This window comes from Hibiscus syriacus, unplaced genomic scaffold, assembly GCF_006381635.1.
Source record: "Hibiscus syriacus cultivar Baekdansim isolate YM2019G1 unplaced genomic scaffold, ASM638163v2 tig00110163_pilon, whole genome shotgun sequence".
NCBI lineage: Eukaryota > Viridiplantae > Streptophyta > Magnoliopsida > Malvales > Malvaceae > Hibiscus > Hibiscus syriacus.
Window position 1 is genome coordinate 425,326 of NW_024062610.1, and position 21,091 is coordinate 446,416.

Consider the following 21,091-nt stretch of genomic DNA (forward strand, 5'->3'; position numbering starts at 1 on the left):
AAAACTTAATTTACACAATCTTAAAAACATTTTTCGTAAAATCTAAATCTTCTAACTATCTCTAATTTTAATTTCTTGTTTCAAAAAAGTATGATTATATTTGCCGTTAGAGACGAGGGCATATATATATATTAGAAACGAATTTATAAAAATTTAAGGAATTAAATTTGTAAAATTTTTACAAATAAAAATAAATAATCAATAAAAATAGATAAATTATATGATAACTTAAATTTTTAGTGCGGATAACTACTCTATCACTCTCTTGCTCTGTTCGTATTCGCAACTTAACAAAAGTTGACACTACAATATATTGAGTGTCTATATTCAATTTTCATTGTACATAAATAATATGTGGGTTACCTGTAAATTTATTTTTATTTATTCTTGTTATGTATGAGTTTTTTCTAGAAATACTCTGCTGTAGTTTTATTCAATTATTGATTTATATTTAATTAATATATTTCTTCTGATATAAATGTATGGTGTGATTTTTAAAAATAATATGGAAAAACACGTCATCTAATTATTATTTATGATAAAGTCAACTAAGGAGGTACTTCTTAACTCGACTATCTTTATAGACCACTATAAATTATTTTATTGAGGCTTGAATTCATTTAAAAGGAAACAGGCTAGAGAACTTGAAGAAAATGTTATGTAAATTTAAAATTTGAATTTTGATTCTAACTTTACAGTAGTGTAATTAAATAAAAATAAATTATTCATTTAGTATTCCACCAAAAATGTATTGAATCTAAATAAGTTTATATGTGGATTTTTCGCATGACTGTTCAATTAATTTCTTAACAGAAGTACTTAGATAAATACATTTTAATTTGAATATATTATATGTTTTTGAAGTTCTTAGAGACTATTTGATTATTATCCCAAATCTAAGAACTAAATGTTGCCTTAAATACAAATTCTATCTCGTTTCATCGATATGAACGGTTGTGATCAAATCGTCCGAGAATCGCATATCTCATCTAGCAATTAAAACTACAACCGCGTATCATGTTTCTCAGCACTCTTCGTTAAATCCTCTGCGTAGACCCTAGCCCTGCTTTCTTTTTCTCTTCTATTCTTTTTGTTTTCCGGGGAATATTTAGAAGCTAAAACTCAGATTCAAATCTAATAAACATTTGATTTAACCTTTTATTTTATTTTTAATTAAAAAAGAGTTAGTAATTATAGTAATAAAGAGATAAGGATGCGGCAAAATAGTGGCTCGGATTCGCAGCCACCAGCGCAACCTTCGCAAGAACACCACCAACGCCAACAACCGCCACAATTGCATCCGCAGTGGGTGGCGATGCAGTGTCCGACGGCAGCTATGGTAATGCAGCACCGGATGATGCAACCGCAGCACTTAGTGGCGCCGCCGCCTCCACCTCAGCACTACCCGTCATATCACCCTCATCATAATCAGTTCCAGCAGCACCAGGGAACCGCGCATCACGCGCAGCAACAACAAGGATCCAGCGGTGGCGGAGAGAACAAAACCATTTGGGTTGGTGATTTGCACCCTTGGATGGACGAGAACTACCTTCACAGCTGTTTCGCTTCTACCGGCGAGGTTCAACAAAATTATCTCATAAATATATTTATTTTAATTTGCTATTATTTATATTGAACTCTCTTTCTATTTTTCTTTTCAATGATATCGGTTATTTATTATTACATTGTCATTGTCGTAGTTTCTCTGCAGTCACGGCATCATCTGATATTGATTTAATTAGTTCGAATTATTGATTAATGATCTGTTGTCTTCTTTAATCCATGTATACAGTCGTTGGAGTGTGATTGGGACACTTGTATAGTACTGTTTATGGAAATATTTTCAAATAAAATTCATCTCCATCGACAATTAAGAAAATCATTGTCGAATGGTAAATATTTCTTTAAATAGCAATCTTAACGAGCTCTTTAGGTCTTAGTTAGGGGAAAAGATAAGATCTGCACTATGATTAAGGCATTTGGTGCCTTTTAGGCGGTTGGCAGCCGTATGGTTGTATAATTGATTGCTCATCGAATGCCTCGAATGAGATGAGTGTGAACTAGTAAACTGATTGCATGATGAGGGTCAATACCTTAATTTGCCATTTAAGGCTTTTATAAAGAAATAATACATAGAACTAATTGAGTAGAGCCTAAAATAAGCTTCGAATTTGATTTTGACGTATGTACATATAGTCTGGGAATGTCCAAAAGTTTAGAGAAGTCATTATTTTAAATGGTTTTGGAATTTTATGAATAAAAAATGTTTAAATTTAGCGTCAAATTCAAGATAAATTAAAAGGATCTTTTTCTGACTGTTTGAGCTAAATTAGATGTGTCGTGTATGCAACAAGTTTGTTGCATTTTAATTAAATGTTAGGTTAGCACATAGTGGTAGCGAGGCTGCATAAGTTCAAACCAAGCATTGTTGAATTGAGAAGACAGAGGAATCTGTGTGAAAATAAAGTTAAAGAAACATTGGACTTTGTTTTTAAGTGTTTTAATTGCTTGCCAAACTTAAATCGACATTTGCAATTCTTTTTAGCAGATTTCATCCATCAAGGTCATCCGCAATAAGCAGACTGGCCTATCAGAAGGATACGGATTTGTGGAATTTTTTTCTCATGCAACGGCAGAGAAAGTTCTCCAAAATTATAGTGGCAGTTTGATGCCTAATATGGATCAACCTTTCCGCCTAAACTGGGCAACTTTTAACACGGGAGATAAGCGCTCGGAGAATGGTCCTGATCTTTCTATTTTTGTCGGAGATTTAGCTGCAGATGTTACTGATAGCCTATTGCATGAAACTTTTGCTAGTAAATATCCTTCTGTTAAAGCTGCAAAAGTCGTAATTGATGCTAATACTGGTAGATCTAAGGGCTATGGCTTTGTGAGGTTTGGGGATGATACTGAGAGGTCAAATGCCATGACTGAAATGAATGGTGTATATTGTTCAAGCAGGCCTATGCGTATCAGTGCTGCAACTCCCAGGAAATCCTCTGGTTATCAGCAACAGTATTCTTCGCAAGGTATTTGATTACTTAACGTTCTTTCTCTTCGTGCGCATTTTGCTTAAGCTTTCAAGCATTGGTATTTTAAATTCTTAGAACATTGTTTAAAGATTTACATTTATTGCTTAAGTGCTTACGTTTATCACCTTTTTGACTTGTCTCCGCTGTATGCTTCTAGATGATTTTCCCCCTCTTTGAAGATCCTGTGCAATTCTTGATGCAAAAGTTAACTTCACTCTTGCCCACCTGCTTTGACTTAATTTTTGCTCTGAGGAAATTTCTGATTCCTTTCCACTGTTTACAAATGTCTATTCTGGCTCTCTTGTTGTTTGTCTGATTCATTTTTGGTTATTAGAATGTGTTGGTATGAAATAGTAGGTTGGTCGAGCAATCAAATGCTAATTTTCTGTTTGGGGAAAAATTCCAATTTCCCCATTCCCTTGGGCTACTAGGTTTAGCTTCTTTTGTTATGGCCTTTTAAATTTTTCTGTTTATAATTACTGTCCTTTTGTTGTGCGATCATGTAAATTGTTTTACCATGATAAATTTCTACGGCGATTTCAGATTTATGTGGTTAGCAACAACAACAACAAAAAAGCAGGAACTATTAGAAACTTGGTTAATCCATTGCCTGTGGTAAGAACTAGTATTATGATAGACTGTTACAATGAACTGCAGATTTGAAGAAGTTTAAGCGTATAACGGTTATTTTATCTACATTGTTTTGTAAAACAGGAACCTCCTGATTGTGGTTACAGGCTGTAACCTTCTTGCTCACCTTTTCTTTTTGGAGTAAATCTTAAAATTGGCTTTTGTAAATGTGACAATTGTGTAATTTCAAATTTGCATTGTAGAAGAATGCCAGTGTCGGGAACACTGCATACATGCAGATGATTCTTTACATCGTTTTATAACTGCACCCTGACGCAATTAGTTTGGGGCGGTTCACTGTTGTTCATTCTTATCTCATCTATTTTTTTTTCTTGTTATGGTTTAAACCTTTTAAGATTTTACTTCATATTTGTTTCCTTTTGTTCTTGGAAGGTGGCCATGCATTAAATGGTGCTTCAACCCAATCTGATGGAGATTCTTCAAATACAACCGTGAGTTTGCGTTTCTTTCCACTTTTACTCAGGGTTATAGCCATTTGTATCCCTTTGCTAATCAAAACTTATTTTAGATATTTGTTGGAGGGCTTGACCATAACGTGACCGAGGGAGATCTCAGGCAACCTTTCTCCCAGTATGGTGAAATTTTCTCTGTTAAAATACCTGTTGGGAAGGGATGTGGGTTTGTACAATTCACTAACAGGTACAATTTCTAATTATATTGGCTTTGCCATTAATTTACCGTTTGTACTAATATTAGAGGTGTATGATAGGTACTATTGAGTTACTACCTTTATTGACACTTCGAGTCTAAACAGGAACAATGCTGAGGAGGCGTTGCAGAAGTTGAATGGAACTATAATTGGCAAGCAAACAGTGCGACTCTCTTGGGGTCGCAATCCAGCAAATAAGCAGGTATCTATTGCTGATCACCAGTCCCCCACTTTATCCCCCTTACATTGTTCATTGCCAGCATTAAGAAAGCTGTCACTACGTGCTTCGTGGAAATGGACGACGTCTAAAAAGTCGAGTGGTTATCTGATGACATTTTCTGTAACACCCCTTTGAAAAATCATGTTAGCTATTTATTTGAATAAATTATCTGCATTTGATGTTTTTATTATTTTGGGATAATACTGCAGTTCAGAGCAGATTATGGTAACCAGTGGGGTGGAACTTACTACGGAGGAGCTGTGTATGATGGTTACGGGTATGCTCTGCCATCACCTCACAATCCGGCCATTTATGCAGCTGCATATGGGGCGTATCCATTCTATGGCAGTTATCAGCAACAAGTAAACTGAAATAATAACAGCAGAAGAAAGTATCTCGTCAGTAGACAACTCACACTAGAGGAGAGGTGTAGCTTTCTTGGTTGTGTAGAATTCTTATAAATCCCTCCAGATGTGGAGTGGAGCTGAATTTTGACCCCTTAAGTAGGATATTTTAGGGTTTGGATTGATCATTTGTTTGATTTTCTCCGAGTTTAGAAGGGAAACTTGGTGATTCGAATGTATGACTTGGATGACGTGTGTGGTCACGAACAAATGCGAACAATGGCTACCTGTCGATCAGTTCGACCATATGGGTTAGTCCGAGTAATAATTATGATTCATATTTATTTGGAAGACTGTTAACTTGGATAGCGTTTCAGTTTTCTTATAGAACATTATTAAGCGTGGTTTATTTTTTTCAAATCTCAAAATAATCTTGATACTAAGATAATAAAAGTTCAAAAAAACAACTTTGGAAAGAAAGTGTTTTTCAAATTATTTTTTATTAGGTTTAAATATTTTGTGCACTATTCAATTTTAACGGTTTGATGTAGTATTATCCGTTTTTAAAAGTCTTAATACCAAAATAAGTGTTTAAATTATTCCGCTTTTTCCGAATAGGTGTTTAAACTATTTTTTGATTCATCCAGGTGTCTAACGATACAAACGTTACTCATTTAGGTGTATAGGCTGTCAATGACGTTAAATTCTCTGTTGAGTGACACGTGTCATAATCTAACACTTTTAAGATTTTTATTAAAAATTAAAATTATACATGTTTTTCTAAAGAAAAATGAACATTTTGAAATAACCTAAAAACTTTAAAAACCTTCATATCAACCCCTAAAACCACATTGGTCGTCACCTTTTGTCGTCGACGAAGCTCCATCCAACCTCATCGAGGTGCCTAACGTTACATTCGTTACCCATCTAGGTGCCCAGATCGTCAACAACGTTAATTTCTCTGTTAAGTGACACGTGTCATAATATAGTAATTTTAATTTTTTATTAAAAATTAAAAAATTAAAAACATATATATTTTTTAAAGAAAAACATAAACATTTTAAAATAACCTCAAAACTTTAAAAACATTCATTTCAACCCCTAAAACCACACAGTTATCTCCATTTTCCGTCGACGAAACTCCACCCCTAAAATATATATATTTTCTTGTAAAACACAACCTAATTGTGGAGGTTGGCTTCGTGGTGTGAGGGCTTGGTTATAAGGTCAAATCCCCCAACACGATTTTGGCTTTCTTTGCAATTTAGTTTTCCTTCATCGTGTCACCATCATCTGGTTAGAAGATAAATAATTAAATTAAATAAATTTAAATTAAAAATAATTTAATCTAATGGTGACATATGTCACCTCTTGATTGGATGATTAATTTATTAAATAAAATTAAAATTAGGACCAAATTGATTGAATGTACAAGTATTGGGGATCAAATATGTAATTATACTAATTTTATTAACTATCACGTAAGCACTTTCATTAAATACTAACGTCGAGTGGCTATATTGAACTCAATTAAATAGTTCAATAGTTATATTGACATAATTTTAAAAATGGTGGTCATTCTGATACGAACCCAATAATTTGATGGTCATTCAAGTAGTTTATTCAAAAAGATTTAGAACAAGTAAATAAATTTGTGGTTGTGTTTACCTACATTCTTATGTTGTTTCTGGAAGTTTCCATTAAGTTGTTATTTTTTCGTAGTTTTTCTTTAATCCTATGGTGACGTGTGTCATCAACTAGTTGGAAGATAAATAATTAAATTAAATAAATTTAAATTAAAAAAATATCATTTAATATAATGGTAACATGTGTCACCTTCTGATTGGATGTTAATTTATTAAATAAAATTAAAATTAGGACTAAATTAATTGAATGCACAAGTATTGAAGATCAAATATGTAATTACACCATTTTGTTAACTACCATGTAAGCACTTCCGTTAAATACTAACATGGGGTGGATATATTGAACCGAATTAAATAGATCAATAGTTATATTAACACAATTTTAAAAATGATGGTCATTCTAATACCAACCCTATAATTTAGTGATTGTCGCAACCGTCTTTCGGTTGGGCCCCGAAATTGGGCTTCGACTTGAAAATGTGGATTGGAGTCGCCACCGACCATTTTAAAACGAATTTAGGTGGGTCGGACACCATCTTACCTGATCTGCGTTGTACCAGAAACGTGTCGGGTTCGGGAGTCAGTTACTGTCAAGGAAGGATTAGCACCCTTGAACTGCCCTTTCGGTACCAATTAATTTGTCGGTTATTTTAATTACGAAAAATTAAAATTTAAATCAAAATTTAAAAATTCAATTCGAATTACTTACCGTTGACTAGTTAAAAGTGTACCCTAAAAGGTCAAAAATATTAGATAAAAAGTATTAAATAAATATTAAATAAATGAAATGAAAAAAAAATAACAAAAAAAAGTAATAATATAAAATAAAACTCATAATGATTGAGGGGCCATATGGAGAATTTACCCAAAATTAAAAATACTTGGGACTTTGTTTTACTTTCACGAAGAAGCCACAGAATTGGTCACAAATGGTTGCACATTTCCACGTGCATTTTAGATTGCTCTCACATACCAGTTTGTGGATAATCGAGGGTTGAACCTTCTCGTGTAAGTACTCTGAGCCCCTTGCCGCATCAACTGCAATTCTTACCCTCTGCATCTAGTTGAGAATTGGCCTCGGTTGTGCCCCTTGAACCCCCTTCCTTCCATGCAAAATGTCATGAAGCGAATCCATTGTTGCAAACTCATAGGCAAGCGCACGGTGATTTCATTCAACATAGCAACCTTGCACCTCGACAAAATTGTCATGCTTCAGTCTTGAAACCATGGGAAGCGATAGTTTGAGTTAAGATTCATCGTTGTTTCTTGCAACTTCAACGTGTACGTAACCGTAGCCCCCGATGTTTCATCGGATGGTGGTGTGGGAGCCATTAGTTCAGGCATCGCCCTTAGAGTTCTTCCTCGTAAGACAGTTTCCACCGTCGCTTGGCAAACACGACAGTTTCCACCGTCGCTTGGCAAACACGACAGTTTCCTGTCCATAAAAATACCGACGGTTCCGTTCAAAGGATTCACCGTTCTCCCACAAGCTTCGAACAAAAGTGATTGGAATAAAGCAGGACGTTGAGACGGTCGTAGTTTTTGAGGAGGATGGGCCACTGGGAAGTGCCGATGGAAGGGGTGGTACTCTGGGGTTTGATCATGAAATCTTGCTCCGATTCTTTGGCTTCACCATGTCAATGGGCAAGCAAGAATTTGCGTCCACCTCCCCCAACACTGGTTATCGGTTCGTGAAGACCTGCATGTGGCAATCTTTGACCAGCAATATCCTTGTTCTTCGATGGCAGCCTCCAGTCTCGAGTCTTCTTCTTCAGTCCACGTGCCTACATTCAAAGCTGGATCTAGAGAATTCACCTGTTAACAAACCGACAAAAACAACATGAACACAGCAAAAAGTCAAAAATCTTTATTTATGTTCATTAAAATAATGTAGAAATGGGAAAGAAAGGAGAGAGAAGAAGAGTTATTTTCTAACTGCAGCAGCGAATATACAATTTATAACATTAATACTTCGAATTAGGAAATAAAAGAAGGAAAAATAAAAAAATAAATTGGAGGTAATCTATTTTCGTATTTGCAAAAGAGTGAGTGAAGAGATTGGAGCAGCTTAGCTTCTGCATAGGTTAGCAGTGAGTGTGGTGTTGAAAACTCGTTGGCATCTCGGATTTAGCCATGTGCACGATGTAAGTCTTCCTACGGCTCTTCTCCTTCCCCGATGTTGCAACCATGGACAAGTGGTAGAAACCCAGAAGCAAAACAATCATAAAACACTTAACCATCCCCATTTTTGTGCATTCTTGGATATTAATTTTTGTTTCACATGACTTCATATCCTTTTTTTTTAACTGAGCCCCCGCCAAGAACTCCTTCTCCCCCCTAAAACCAAGATGATGGCCCCCTTAAAAAGAAGAGAGAAAATGTAACTAAAAGGAGAAAATTATGGGATTTGTTTTGAGTTAGTGGGGGTAGTGGTTGCACAATGGAAGGGGAAAGTTGTTGGGTAGTGTCTGAGTGGGTTATTGTTTTCTAACTATGTGGGGTGCAAAAAGTTAATAAAATATTGAATGAATGGTTAAAAAAAAGTGTGTTTACAGCTGCCCCTCTTTGTCCATAGTCGTGTAACGGGTGTAGGACAAAGATTAAAAGACACATTTTTTGTTTAACATGAATGTATCCAAATTTAACACCATCCATATAGGGGTGAAATCCCATCGAATATCCTCTGTTTTAGAGTTGAAATCCGATATTTGGTCTAAAACACAAAATGAATCCCTCGCCGTGAGTTGAACTAGAAAATTCTGAGCATGAAATCCTTCGTTGTGAAGTTGAAAACGAGCTCAAAGCTTTTGACAAGTGGCCTCTGAATCGTCTTCTGGCTCAAGATACTTCGTCGTGAAGGTGGAACTTGAACTGAAGACTTTGGTGTTGTGATGTTACAGATGACCCCTTCGTCGTGAGGTTAAGTCAATCCGTTGGGGTATGATACCCTTCGTTGTGAAGTTGTACATGTATATGGCCCCTTTGTCGTGAAGTTGAGCCTGGGAATTGGATATCCTTCGTTGTGAAGTCGAAATCCAAGTAAGTTGTATTGTTTTGAGACCAATATCCTTCGCCGTGAAGTTGAAATCGGTTCTGGAACTGGAAAGTTTATTGACAGACACTCCTTCTTTAAGTTGGATATCCTTCGTCGTGAAGTTGAAATCCAATCTAGAGATGGATGCTGCTTGTGTGCACGATTCCCTTCGTCGTGAAGTTGAAACCGCGGGTGGCCCCTTCGTCGTTAAGCTGAGCCTGGAATTGGATATCCTTCGTCATGAAGTTGAAATCCAAGTAAGTTGTATTGTTCCAAGTCCAATTTCCTCCGCCGTGAAGTTGAAATTGGCTCTGGAACTGTGAAATTGTTTGTTGACAACCAGCGGTCCCTTCGTCGTGAAGTTGAACTTGCGTTGTCTGGAGTCCAATATCCTTCGTTGTGAAGTTGAAATTGGTTCTGAAATTGAGAAATTGTTTATTGACAACCAACGGTCCCTTCGTCGTGAAGTTGAACTTGCGTTGCCTCGAGTCCAATATCCTTCGCTGTGAAGTTAAAATTGGCTCTGAGATTGAGAAATTATTTATTGACAACCAGCGGTCCCTTCGTCGTGAAGTTGAACTTGCGTTGTCTGGAGTCCAATATCCTTCGTTGTGAAGTTGAAATTGGCTCAGAAATTGGGAAATTGATTATTGATAACCAGCGGTCCCTTCGTCGTGAAGTTGAACTTGCGTTGTCTGGAGTCCAATATCCTTCGTTGTGAAGTTGAAATTGGAAAATTGTTTATTGACAACCAGCGGTCCTTTCGTCGTGAAGTTGAACTTGCGTTGTCTGGAGTCCAATATCCTTCGTTGTGAAGTTGAAATTGGAAAATTGTTTATTGACAACCAGCGGTCCCTTCGTCGTGAAGTTGAACTTGCGTTGTCTGGAGTCCAATATCCTTCGTTGTGAAGTTGAAATTGGGAAATTGTTTATTGACAGCCAGCGGTCCCTTCGTCGTGAAGTTGAACTTGTGTTGTTTGGAGTCCAATATCCTTCGCTATGAAGTCAAAATTGGCTCTGAAATTGGGAAATGTTTATTTGACAACCAGCGGTCCCTTCGTCGTGAAGTTGAACTTGCGTTGTCTTGAGTCCAATATCCTTCGCTGTGAAGTTGAAATTGGCTCTGAAATTGAGAAGTTGTTTATTGACAACCAGCGGTCCCTTCGTCGTGAAGTTGAACTTGTGTTGTCTGGAGTCCGATATCCTTCGTTGTGAAGTTGAAATTGGCTCTGAAATTAGGAAGTTATTTATTGACAACCAGCGGTCCCTTCGTCGTGAAGTTGAACTTGTGTTGTCTGGAGTCCGATATCCTTCGTTGTGAAGTTGAAATTGGCTCTGAAATTGGGAAGTTATTTATTGACAACCAGTGGCCTCTTCGCCGTGAAGTTGAACTTGTGTTGTCTGGAGTCCAATATCCTTCGTTGTGAAGTTGAAATTGGCTCTGAAATTGGGAAGTTGTTTTTTTGACAACCAGCGGTCCCTTCGTCGTGAAGTTGAACTTGTGTTGTCTGGAGTCCAATATCCTTCGCTGTGAAGCAGAAATTGGCTCTGAAATTGAGAAATGTTTGTTGACAACCAGCGGTCCCTTCGTCGTGAAGTTGAACTTGCGTTGTCTGGAGTCCAATATCCTTCGCTGTGAAGTTGAAATTGGCTCTGAAATTGAGAAATTGTTTATTGACAACCAGTTGTTTGTTGACAGACAACTTTTCTTGACTTAAGTTGTGCTGTAAATTTCCTTTAAATGAATGATGGCCCCTTTCGCCAAATTTTGTGAGCCGGATATCTTTCGTCGTGGAATTGAAATCTGGCTTGAAAGTGTTAACTGGAAACATACTGCTCATGGTTGAGTTTGTGTCGAACTGGATTTGTTTTGAACTGGTTCTCGAACCTATCTGAAATTGGTTCTAAGATGTCAAGTCGGTTGAGGTGTAGCTTCTTACTGCCGAGTTAATCAACCACCATCCTTCTTCGAAGGCACTTGAGAATCAAGTATCCTTCATCCTGAAGTCAAAACTTGACTCTAAAAGCTGCAAAAACGTGTATGCTAAAATGATGAATGTGATGCACCTAAGTATGTTTAAGATGCATGCAATATGGATGAATTATGTGTTATCTTTTGGATGGAGTCTCGTGCTTTGTCTGTCAATCAGGTCCTTGGAATGGATCGTGCCCCATTTGCTTCCCGAGCTTTGGCTTTACATACCTTTCATATCTGAGACTGTTCTGCTTGAAAATGTTTTTTCCTTTTTCTTGTTTTAGGAGAGACATGATAAAAATGTTGTAAAATATTGTTCGCAATTGAATCAAATTGTAAATGTGAGTTCAAAAAATATCAAAGGAATCAAGAGCTCTTTTAATGCTTTCAGAGTTACAAATCTTTGACAAATGTTCAAATGGATGAGTTGCCTTTAGGTTGGCCTCCTTTCTAAGGTTTTGGTAACCCAAAATGTCATTTTTTTAAATATCGAAATATGCTTTGGCATTTCATTTGGGTGCGGACATAATGACGCAACTAGAATGATCAATTACTAGACATTTTATTTCGGTCCTCTGAAATCTTCCATTTGTTCAAGCTTTGTAGGCTCCTCCAACAAAGGCAGTGCGAAAAATATCGGTCTAAAAATGAAATTCTTGAGTGCTCGTGTATAGTCGACTATAACAGGTGTTCCTTAACTCCCTTAGTTCAACATTACCGAAAATTTCTTGCTCAGATAAATTTGATTTAATTTTTCGTTATCCGGCAAGCTGGATCCATAAAGCCGGGGCGTTTAACCAATTGCTTTAGAGGGACCACTTAACATTATAATCAGTTTCATCAAGTTCACTGAAGGGTTCATTTCATCACAGAGTCTTCAGCCTGACAAGAGCAGTGGAGCAAACACCGAATTGCCAAGTGTCCGAGCAATGTCATGGTTTGAACGTAATCTACTCATAAGACCAGGGCTTTCAAGTTTCCTCTATAACCAATTGCCTTAGTGGAATAGCTCAGCTTTACGGATTTAATTTCTTAAGATTGTCAAGAAGAACCTGTTATAGCTTAGGTGTTTGTTGAAAGTAAAAAATTTCCTCTTTAGAGTTTAATTTTCAAGAAACTGACCTAAACTAGATTCACATACTCGACTCTTTCATTTGTAAAGATCATCATCGTCATTAAATAAAAAACATAGTAATTGTCATATGCAAATGATGCCCCATGTTGTCCGTACCTTATGAAAGGAAAAGGTTGTATTAGTTAATTGTAAGAGCAGGGTACGGTGTTTGAGGGTATATTTTGGGTAAAGTCAAGGTCCTTGTTTTAAAACATGTTACTTTGTCAAAGATCCGTAACTTTGAACCATTCACAGAGTTTCTTAATTCGAATGATATTCAAAGAATTGCAAGCTTGCAAATGTGATCCATTGCTTAACATCTTTAAAGTAACATAAATTTATTTAAAAGTCCTTATAAAAACTTGAGAAAAAAATGAAAAAACAAATTCAAACAAAATGTCTCAAATGATGAAATGGTATTCCTCACTTGGATGCCCCCAAGTTGTTGAAGTCGATCCGATTCTTGTTACGTATTTTCTGTATGATTCTCTTGATTGTGGAGCAATTCTCGATAGTGCGCCATGGGACTCCACTACAATGAGCGTTCTCATCATACTACCTGGGGTATGGGGCTTCATGGATTTCTCTGGATATGGTGACACCACATGTGCGTCGAACAACTGTTGGTAAAGCTCCTTATATGTCATAGGGTCGAAGTGTTCTCATTTTTTGATGAATCATGTGAAGATAGTTAATGTGAATGTAAAGAAATGAACAAAATGCAAAATGTTTAAATGCATGAAGCATGAAATGTCCGAGGCATTGATCCGAAAAATGTGCCTATTATTATGAATAATCCTTATTAGGGACAAAAATGTTACGTCTGAAGAGACAAAAAACTTTTTGATGGTATAGATCCCGCACAGCCTCTGGCAAGTTGATTCGTCTTCCGCTTCTTCACCGGTTGAATATCCTGTCGAACCGTTCCAGCTCCTTTGGCTAAACTTGTGCGGGTGACGAGTTGCTTGCCCCAAAAAAGGTCTCGAATGACTGCATCTCCGGCCTTCACTCTATGCCGAGCTCGTTCCAAACGAAAGTGTCTTTGGAGCCTTCCATCCGAAGTTTGTCGACTTGTTTTTGGAATTCATCAATAATGGTCTCTAGCTTGGCTAGGGTTTCACCATCTTATTCTCGTAATTTTCGAAAGGATTCTCCGGGTCAATAACCATTTCCTCGTCTTGCCCCTGCAACCTTTGCCTCTAAGTATTCTTTAATCCCGGTTGGACTTCTGAGCTTTTTATCTCGTTGTATTATAACCCCTTTGTCCATTAATGTAGACTATTTACGTTTAACAAACACATTTTTGGTGGATCAACACCTCGTTTTAATGATGCGAATGATCAAAAAAAATGCAAAAGAACAGAAAATGAAAGGAGAAAAAAAAGTTAGTGAGATAAGGATAATAAAAAAAATGAAAATGAAAATGAAAAGTCCTACCCCACATGATATCTACCCCACATGCTTATTATTCCTACCCGGACATGATCTCTATCCCGCATGTTGATTTTGAACAAGTCCTAACCGCATAAATTTCTAGTTCACATGCTTTGAACAGAAAGTAAAGCAGGAAATAATTCCAGCATCCTAGGGTTTGAAATGAGGTTTTGGGGTGGGCTCTAACTCCTTCAAAGTCTCCCAGTTTAGGTTCTAAAACACGGTACCCGAGTTCTCCTTGCTGGTGCCCCCTTGGGCTTACCAGACCCTTAGTCCTAAACCCATCACAGACTTGTGTAGACTAAGTTAAACTCGAGAGGAAACATTCCCTTATGCCCGCACGGTGAATAAATTCACACGAAGACATAAGGTATATGAATCCCGAAGGCTACTTGCTAGGCATATGCGGTGAATAAATTCACACGAATGCGTCGCTTTCACCCCCACTTAAAACGGGTTTGGAGCTCGGGTTTAGAGCTTAGAGATGACAATTTTGAAAAAATCTGAAATCATTAAAAAACATCAGTACAACTATTTATTTGAAACAAAATAATCAAAGATAAATAATTGGAATCGAATAAATAAATTAAAATTAAAATTTAACATTTTCACATAAAAAAAACAACCAAAAATTAATTTCGGCCTGACTCACTTACCTGGTCCCCAACGGAGTCGCCAAGCTGTCGCAACCGTCTTTCGGTTGGGCCCCGAAATTGGGCTTCGACTTGAAAATGTGGATTGGAGTCGCCACCGACCATTTTAAAACGAATTTAGGTGGGTCGGACACCATCTTACCTGATCTGCATTGTACCAGAAACGTGTCGGGTTCGGGAGTCGGTTACTGTCAAGGAAGGATTAGCACCCTTGAACTGCCCTTTCGGTACCAATTAATTTGTCGGTTATTTTAATTACGAAAAATTAAAATTTAAATCAAAATTTAAAAATTCAATTCGAATTACTTACCGTTGACTAGTTAAAAGTGTACCCTAAAAGGTCAAAAATATTAGATAAAAAGTATTAAATAAATATTAAATAAATGAAATGAAAAAAAATAACAAAAAAAAAGTAATAATATAAAATAAAACTCATAATGATTGAGGGGCCATATGGAGAATTTACCCAAAATTAAAAATACTTGGGACTTTGTTTTACTTTCACGCAGAAGCCACAGAATTGGTCACAAATGGTTGCACATTTCCACGTGCATTTTAGATTGCTCTCACATACCAGTTTGTGGATAATCGAGGGTTGAACCTTCTCGTGTAAGTACTCCGAGCCCCTTGCCGCATCAACTGCAATTCTTACCCTCTGCATCTAGTTGAGAATTGGCCTCGGTTGTGCCCCTTGAACCCCTTTCCTTCCATGCAAAATGTCATGAAACGAATCCATTGTTGCAAACTCATAGGCAAGCGCACGGTGATTTCATTCAACATAGCAACCTTGCACCTCGACAAAATTGTCATGCTTCAGTCTTGAAACCATGGGAAGCGATAGTTTGAGTTAAGATTCATCGTTGTTTCTTGCAACTTCAACGTGTACGTAACTGTAGCCCCCGATGTTTCATCGGATGGTGGTGTGGGAGCCATTAGTTCAGGCATCGCCCTTAGAGTTCTTCCTCGTAAGACAGTTTCCACCGTCGCTTGGCAAACACGACAGTTTCCACCGTCGCTTGGCAAACACGACAGTTTCCTGTCCATAAAAATACCGACGATTCCGTTCAAAGGATTCACCGTTCTCCCACAAGCTTCGAACAAAAGTGATTGGAATAAAGCAAGACGTTGAGACGGTCGTAGTTTTTGAGGAGGATGGGCCACTGGGAAGTGCCGATGGAAGGGGTTGTGCTCTGGGGTTTGATCATGAAATCTTGCTCCGATTCTTTGGCTTCACCATGTCAATGGGCAAGCAAGAATTTGCGTCCACCTCCCCCAACACTGGTTATCGGTTCGTGAAGACCTGCATGTGGCAATCTTTGACCAGCAATATCCTTGTTCTTCGATGGCAGCCTCCAGTCTCGAGTCTTCTTCTTCAGTCCACGTGCCTACATTCAAAGCTGGATCTAGAGAATTCACCTGTTAACAAACTGACAAAAACAACTTGAACACAGCAAAAAGTCAAAAATCTTTATTTATGTTCATGAAAATAATGTAGAAATGGGAAAGAAAGGAGAGAGAAGAAGAGTTATTTTCTAACTGCAGCAGCGAATATACAATTTATAACATTAATACTTCGAATTAGGAAATAAAAGAAGGAAAAATAAAAAAATAAATTGGAGGTAATCTATTTTCGTATTTGCAAAAGAGTGAGTGAAGAGATTGGAGCAGCTTAGCTTCTGCATAGGTTAGCAGTGAGTGTGGTGTTGAAAACTCGTTGGCATCTAGGATTTAGCCATGTGCACGATGTAAGTCTTCCTACGGCTCTTCTCCTTCCCCGATGTTGCAACCATGGACAAGTGGTAGAAACCCAGAAGCAAAACAATCATAAAACACTTAACCATCCCCATTTTTGTGCACTCTTGGATATTAATTTTTGTTTCACATGACTTCATATCCTTTTTTTTTAACTGAGCCCCCGCCAAGAACTCCTTCTCCCCCCTAAAACCAAGATGATGGCCCCCTTAAAAAGAAGAAAGAAAATGTAACTAAAAGGAGAAAATTATGGGATTTGTTTTGAGTTAGTGGGGGTAGTGGTTGCACAATGGAAGGGGAAAGTTGTTGGGTAGTGTCTGAGTGGGTTATTGTTTTCTAACTATGTGGGGTGCAAAAAGTTAATAAAATATTGAATGAATGGTTAAAAAAAAGTGTGTTTACAGTGATCATTCAAGTAGTTTACCCTAAAAATTTTAGAACAAATAAATAAATTTGTAGATGCATTTACCCGACATTCTTCTGTTGTTTCTAGATGGATGTTTCTAATAAGTTGTTACTTTTTCGGTAGTATAACTTGTTTTAATAGTTTAACACGATTATAAGAATATCGTTTGTTCATAATCTTTTTTAACTATTAATCATTTATGTATATCGTTATAATTGCTCAAATTTAAGATATAAAAATAAAACAACAATTTCTTTAACCACTAATATCATTTAAATAAGTTTTTATAATATAATTCCTAAATCCTAAAAGATGTGGAAAAGATATATGTCTATTTATTAACTAAATTATATTATCAATCATAAAATTATTATTTTTTATTTTAATCATTAAATATTTTATTTTTGATAAAATTATTACTAACTTACATGTTATTTTTAGATAATTTTATTGAATATTTTATAAAAAAAATTAAATTATGCAATAGAGAGATCTGATTCAACCCAAGACCCCTTGCAAAAGGGGAGTCTTGCACTTAGCCACCAAATTAACTCTAGTATTTATTAACATTTCATCAAAATTTATATTTAAACTAAACATATAAAAAGGAAAAAGAATTTATTTATTAATATTTTGATCATTAGTTATTAAAAAATTAACGATGATTTTGATATGATATTTTTAGGTACTTTTCAATGTTAATGTGATATTATCTTATAGTGACACGTTAATATTACCGTTAATTTTTTAACAACATATCACTAAAATAGAACTAAAATTAAGCATGGATTTAAAAAAAAATATTTAGGTGATCAAAACAAATATTATGTAATATGTGGATGACCAAATAAGTAATTTAACTTAAAGAATTTAGGATAAAATTATGCTTTTAGTACATAAACTATAAAATTTGGTCCATTTTGTGGAATAAAAATCCATTGGAATTCTTTCCTCTGTTATCCTAGATTATATGAATAATGATATTAGAAGGGGAAAAAGTGATTTCTTGAAATAAAATTTCCCCTTCCATATGAATGTTGATAAATTTAAGTCGGAGTTTTTTAATTTTAAACTTTTTCCAAATGATATTTAATTCAAAAATACCAAGTATATATAGGTGCACTCAGTTGTCTTAACTTTGTCTCGTGGATTCAATGACACTTATTCAGCTGTAGGAAGTAGAGATTTATGGCTTGAATGGTTGAAAAATTGGAAATTTCCTCTGAAACTATTGGCTGTTCTACTTCTTACTAACGCAATCATCTTTGCTTTCTACTACTCTGTCAGAAGCTGCTAATTTGGATATCGAATGTATGACGTAATGAACTTCATGAATTCTTTATCTCTATTATTTCCAGTTACTTATTTTACCCTAAAAAATGCACACAACTGCTGTTGTCATATTTTCTGTGCTTATTTCTCCATGTTTCGATCAATATATATCTTTCCTTTTCACCTTAGCTTTCATTTAAATATCTGAAAACGGAAACGTTTGGATAATTAAATGCAAAATTAAATTTTTTATGTTTGGTTCATTGCGCTGAATTATAATTAATGAAATTTCTTACTCCAATTTATGTTCTATGGCGCCTTGTCACTTTGCTGTAATATCGATAATTAATTGTTCTACTTGCTGATGTTGAATTGTAATGCTGATTCGTGTCCCACTGATGCTGTTACCTATAATCGTCCTTAAACATGTTTATTGGGCATAAAGGATGTAGCTAAATCTGTCTAAGGAAAATAAACACTGAATGGACATTGCAGCTATATGTTCAGCTCAACATTTTTATACAAGTACGTATTCAAATGAGTTTAACTAATTTACAGGTTGAACATGGGATCAATTGCTTGGAGCTTCCCCTTTTTCAGCATACACAAGGACCTGACTTGGACAGACTTGCTTCTGTTTTAAGTGGTAAGTTTGAGAACTTCATGCTTGATATTGATAGTTGTACATAATTTTTACAGTGAATGAGTTGTCAGTGAATTTACATGGATGTTTGACAATCTCTCATTCTCTCTATGGAAATATAAGTCTAGTTAGTTTTAGGAAGATGGTCTCCTTTTATGCTTGCTACATATGGTAAACAGGTTTAAATACATGGTCTGCTAAGCTGTTGCTTGTTGGCCCACAAACTAAGAACGGTTGGTACAAGCCATTTTTTATTGTATTGTTTATAATGTATATATTTTTTGTTTTGGCAGCAGAAACTACGTTTGACTGGATTGTCGTAACTCCACCTGAAGCTGTTTCAGTTTTTCTTGAGGCATGGAAGTAAGTGTCAGAACTTGCAAGCAAGAAACTACCTACTTTTCGTGTTAAAAATTTGATGAGCATTAGGAATCTTTACTGCTTAAATGAAGAATCATGTGTTTGCTTCACGTCTCTCAAGTTTCTTCTGTATTTCTCTTCTTTCTTGCTAATGTGCATTAGTTATCTTAGTCATGCAATATTCATACTTTAATTAGCAATGCCTAGAAGTTATATATTTGTGTGCATTTTACGTGTGGATGTATAAAGGACATGTTTTTTTTATGGTTTTAATTGCACTTCTTTCTTTTGATTTGCATTTAATTAACTATGTTTATAACTTTGATGCATGGGTTTGTTTTGTTTCTTTAGGGCAGCAGGATCCCCAAGTGTTAGGATAGGTGTCGTTGGTGCTGGTACGGCAAGTATTTTTAAGAATATAAGGCAATCTCTTGATGTCGCATTTGCACCATCAAGTGGTACTGATCTTTCTCCGCATAACTCTATTTTGTGCCATCTTTGTTAGTGTTTTCATCTGGGGTTTTTTATATGCCAATGAATGTATTTTATTTTTTTTAACAGTTGGTTATTAGTGGATAGGTAATGTTACTTGTACTTTGGGTGCATATATTCTTCTAACCTACAAATGGAGCCAATGGCATAATTGATTTTGTTCTATTTGTTTCAATGAATTTATGAGTTTGTATTATTTTTAGTTTAGAGTATATATGGAAGTCTATAGTTGCTCTTCAATCTGAGATATTTTTCCTACATTAGCTTGTTGATGCTGCTGGAACATTATCTATCCCTTCTTTTGTGTGACTGACATGTATTATACAACTGAAATCCTGATGCTAATTGCACTATCATGTTTTTACGTTCAACTCATCAGCAACAGGCAAAGTCTTGGCTTCTGAGCTTCCAAAGGATGGCAATAAAAGGTGCACTGTCTTATATCCGGCTTCAATGAAGGCTAGCAATGAGATTGGTATGATAATTGCTATAGTTTTCTTGTTTCATTTTCTTGATTTTTTTCCTGGAGTTTGTCAACATACCTTTTCGTCCGGGTACAACATTCTCAACAACCCCGATTTAGTAAGATTCAGAAAATAAACATAACGTTAGAGTTTTACTAAGATTCAAATTCCTAAAAATAGGATAGAGTCCTACTAGGATTCAAACTCCTAAAAATATGATAGAGTTCTACTATGATTCAAATTCCTAAAAATAGGATCCAGAAGCATTATAAATAGCCATTGTAACTCACTATTGTAACACACGATTTACATACAAAATACAGAGAAAGCACGAAAAAATACAGACAATGCTATTGTAAATGATTCGGAAAGGAAATAAAAGGTAGCATCTTTTTTTTTATCTTGATTCGTTCATTTATCGCATGTACATGTTATTTTTCTTGAGATTTGGTTCGAATAACCCAAAACTTGGGTTGCGCCGATGACCAAAAAGGGGTGGGGTTTCGAAGTTTCGAACCTAGATCTTCCCCCGAGACGTGTTCATGTTTTTAAATATTTAATTTTCCCCCATAAATTAATTTTTTTTTCTTCGAAATTTGCCCATCGATTTATTTTTCCTTTTGATTCGGTCGCTTACATTTACGTTTTAATTATTATTATTTTATTTATTTAACTTTATTTATACGCACATTTCCCTTATTACTCATTTTATTTAATTGCTTTGTTATTTTTTTTTCATGTAATATTTTTTACATTTTATGCATTTTCTTTTTTACTTTAGTGTATATTTATATTTTTTTAGATTACATATATATATATATATATATATATATATATATATATGTTAATTTTTATTATCTGTTTTATTAATTTTTATATATATTTACTATTTTTATGTTTTTATTTATTATATATATATATATATATATATTATTTTTTTACTTTTTATT

The 21,091-nt window shown here is 35.5% G+C and overlaps 1 protein-coding gene across 1 annotated transcript; it reads left to right on the forward strand.

Annotated features, from left to right (window-relative positions):
• The first annotated feature begins 1,042 nt into the window (after positions 1-1,042).
• LOC120216658 (polyadenylate-binding protein RBP47-like) lies at positions 1,043-5,106 on the forward strand. The gene is made up of 6 exons (XM_039214010.1): positions 1,043-1,579; positions 2,549-3,029; positions 4,056-4,114; positions 4,192-4,322; positions 4,438-4,534; positions 4,762-5,106. The coding sequence occupies exons 1-6, from the start codon at positions 1,214-1,216 to the stop codon at positions 4,921-4,923; spliced, it is 1,296 nt and encodes a 431-aa protein (XP_039069941.1). The 5' UTR covers positions 1,043-1,213; the 3' UTR covers positions 4,924-5,106.
• The last annotated feature ends 15,985 nt before the right edge of the window (positions 5,107-21,091 follow it).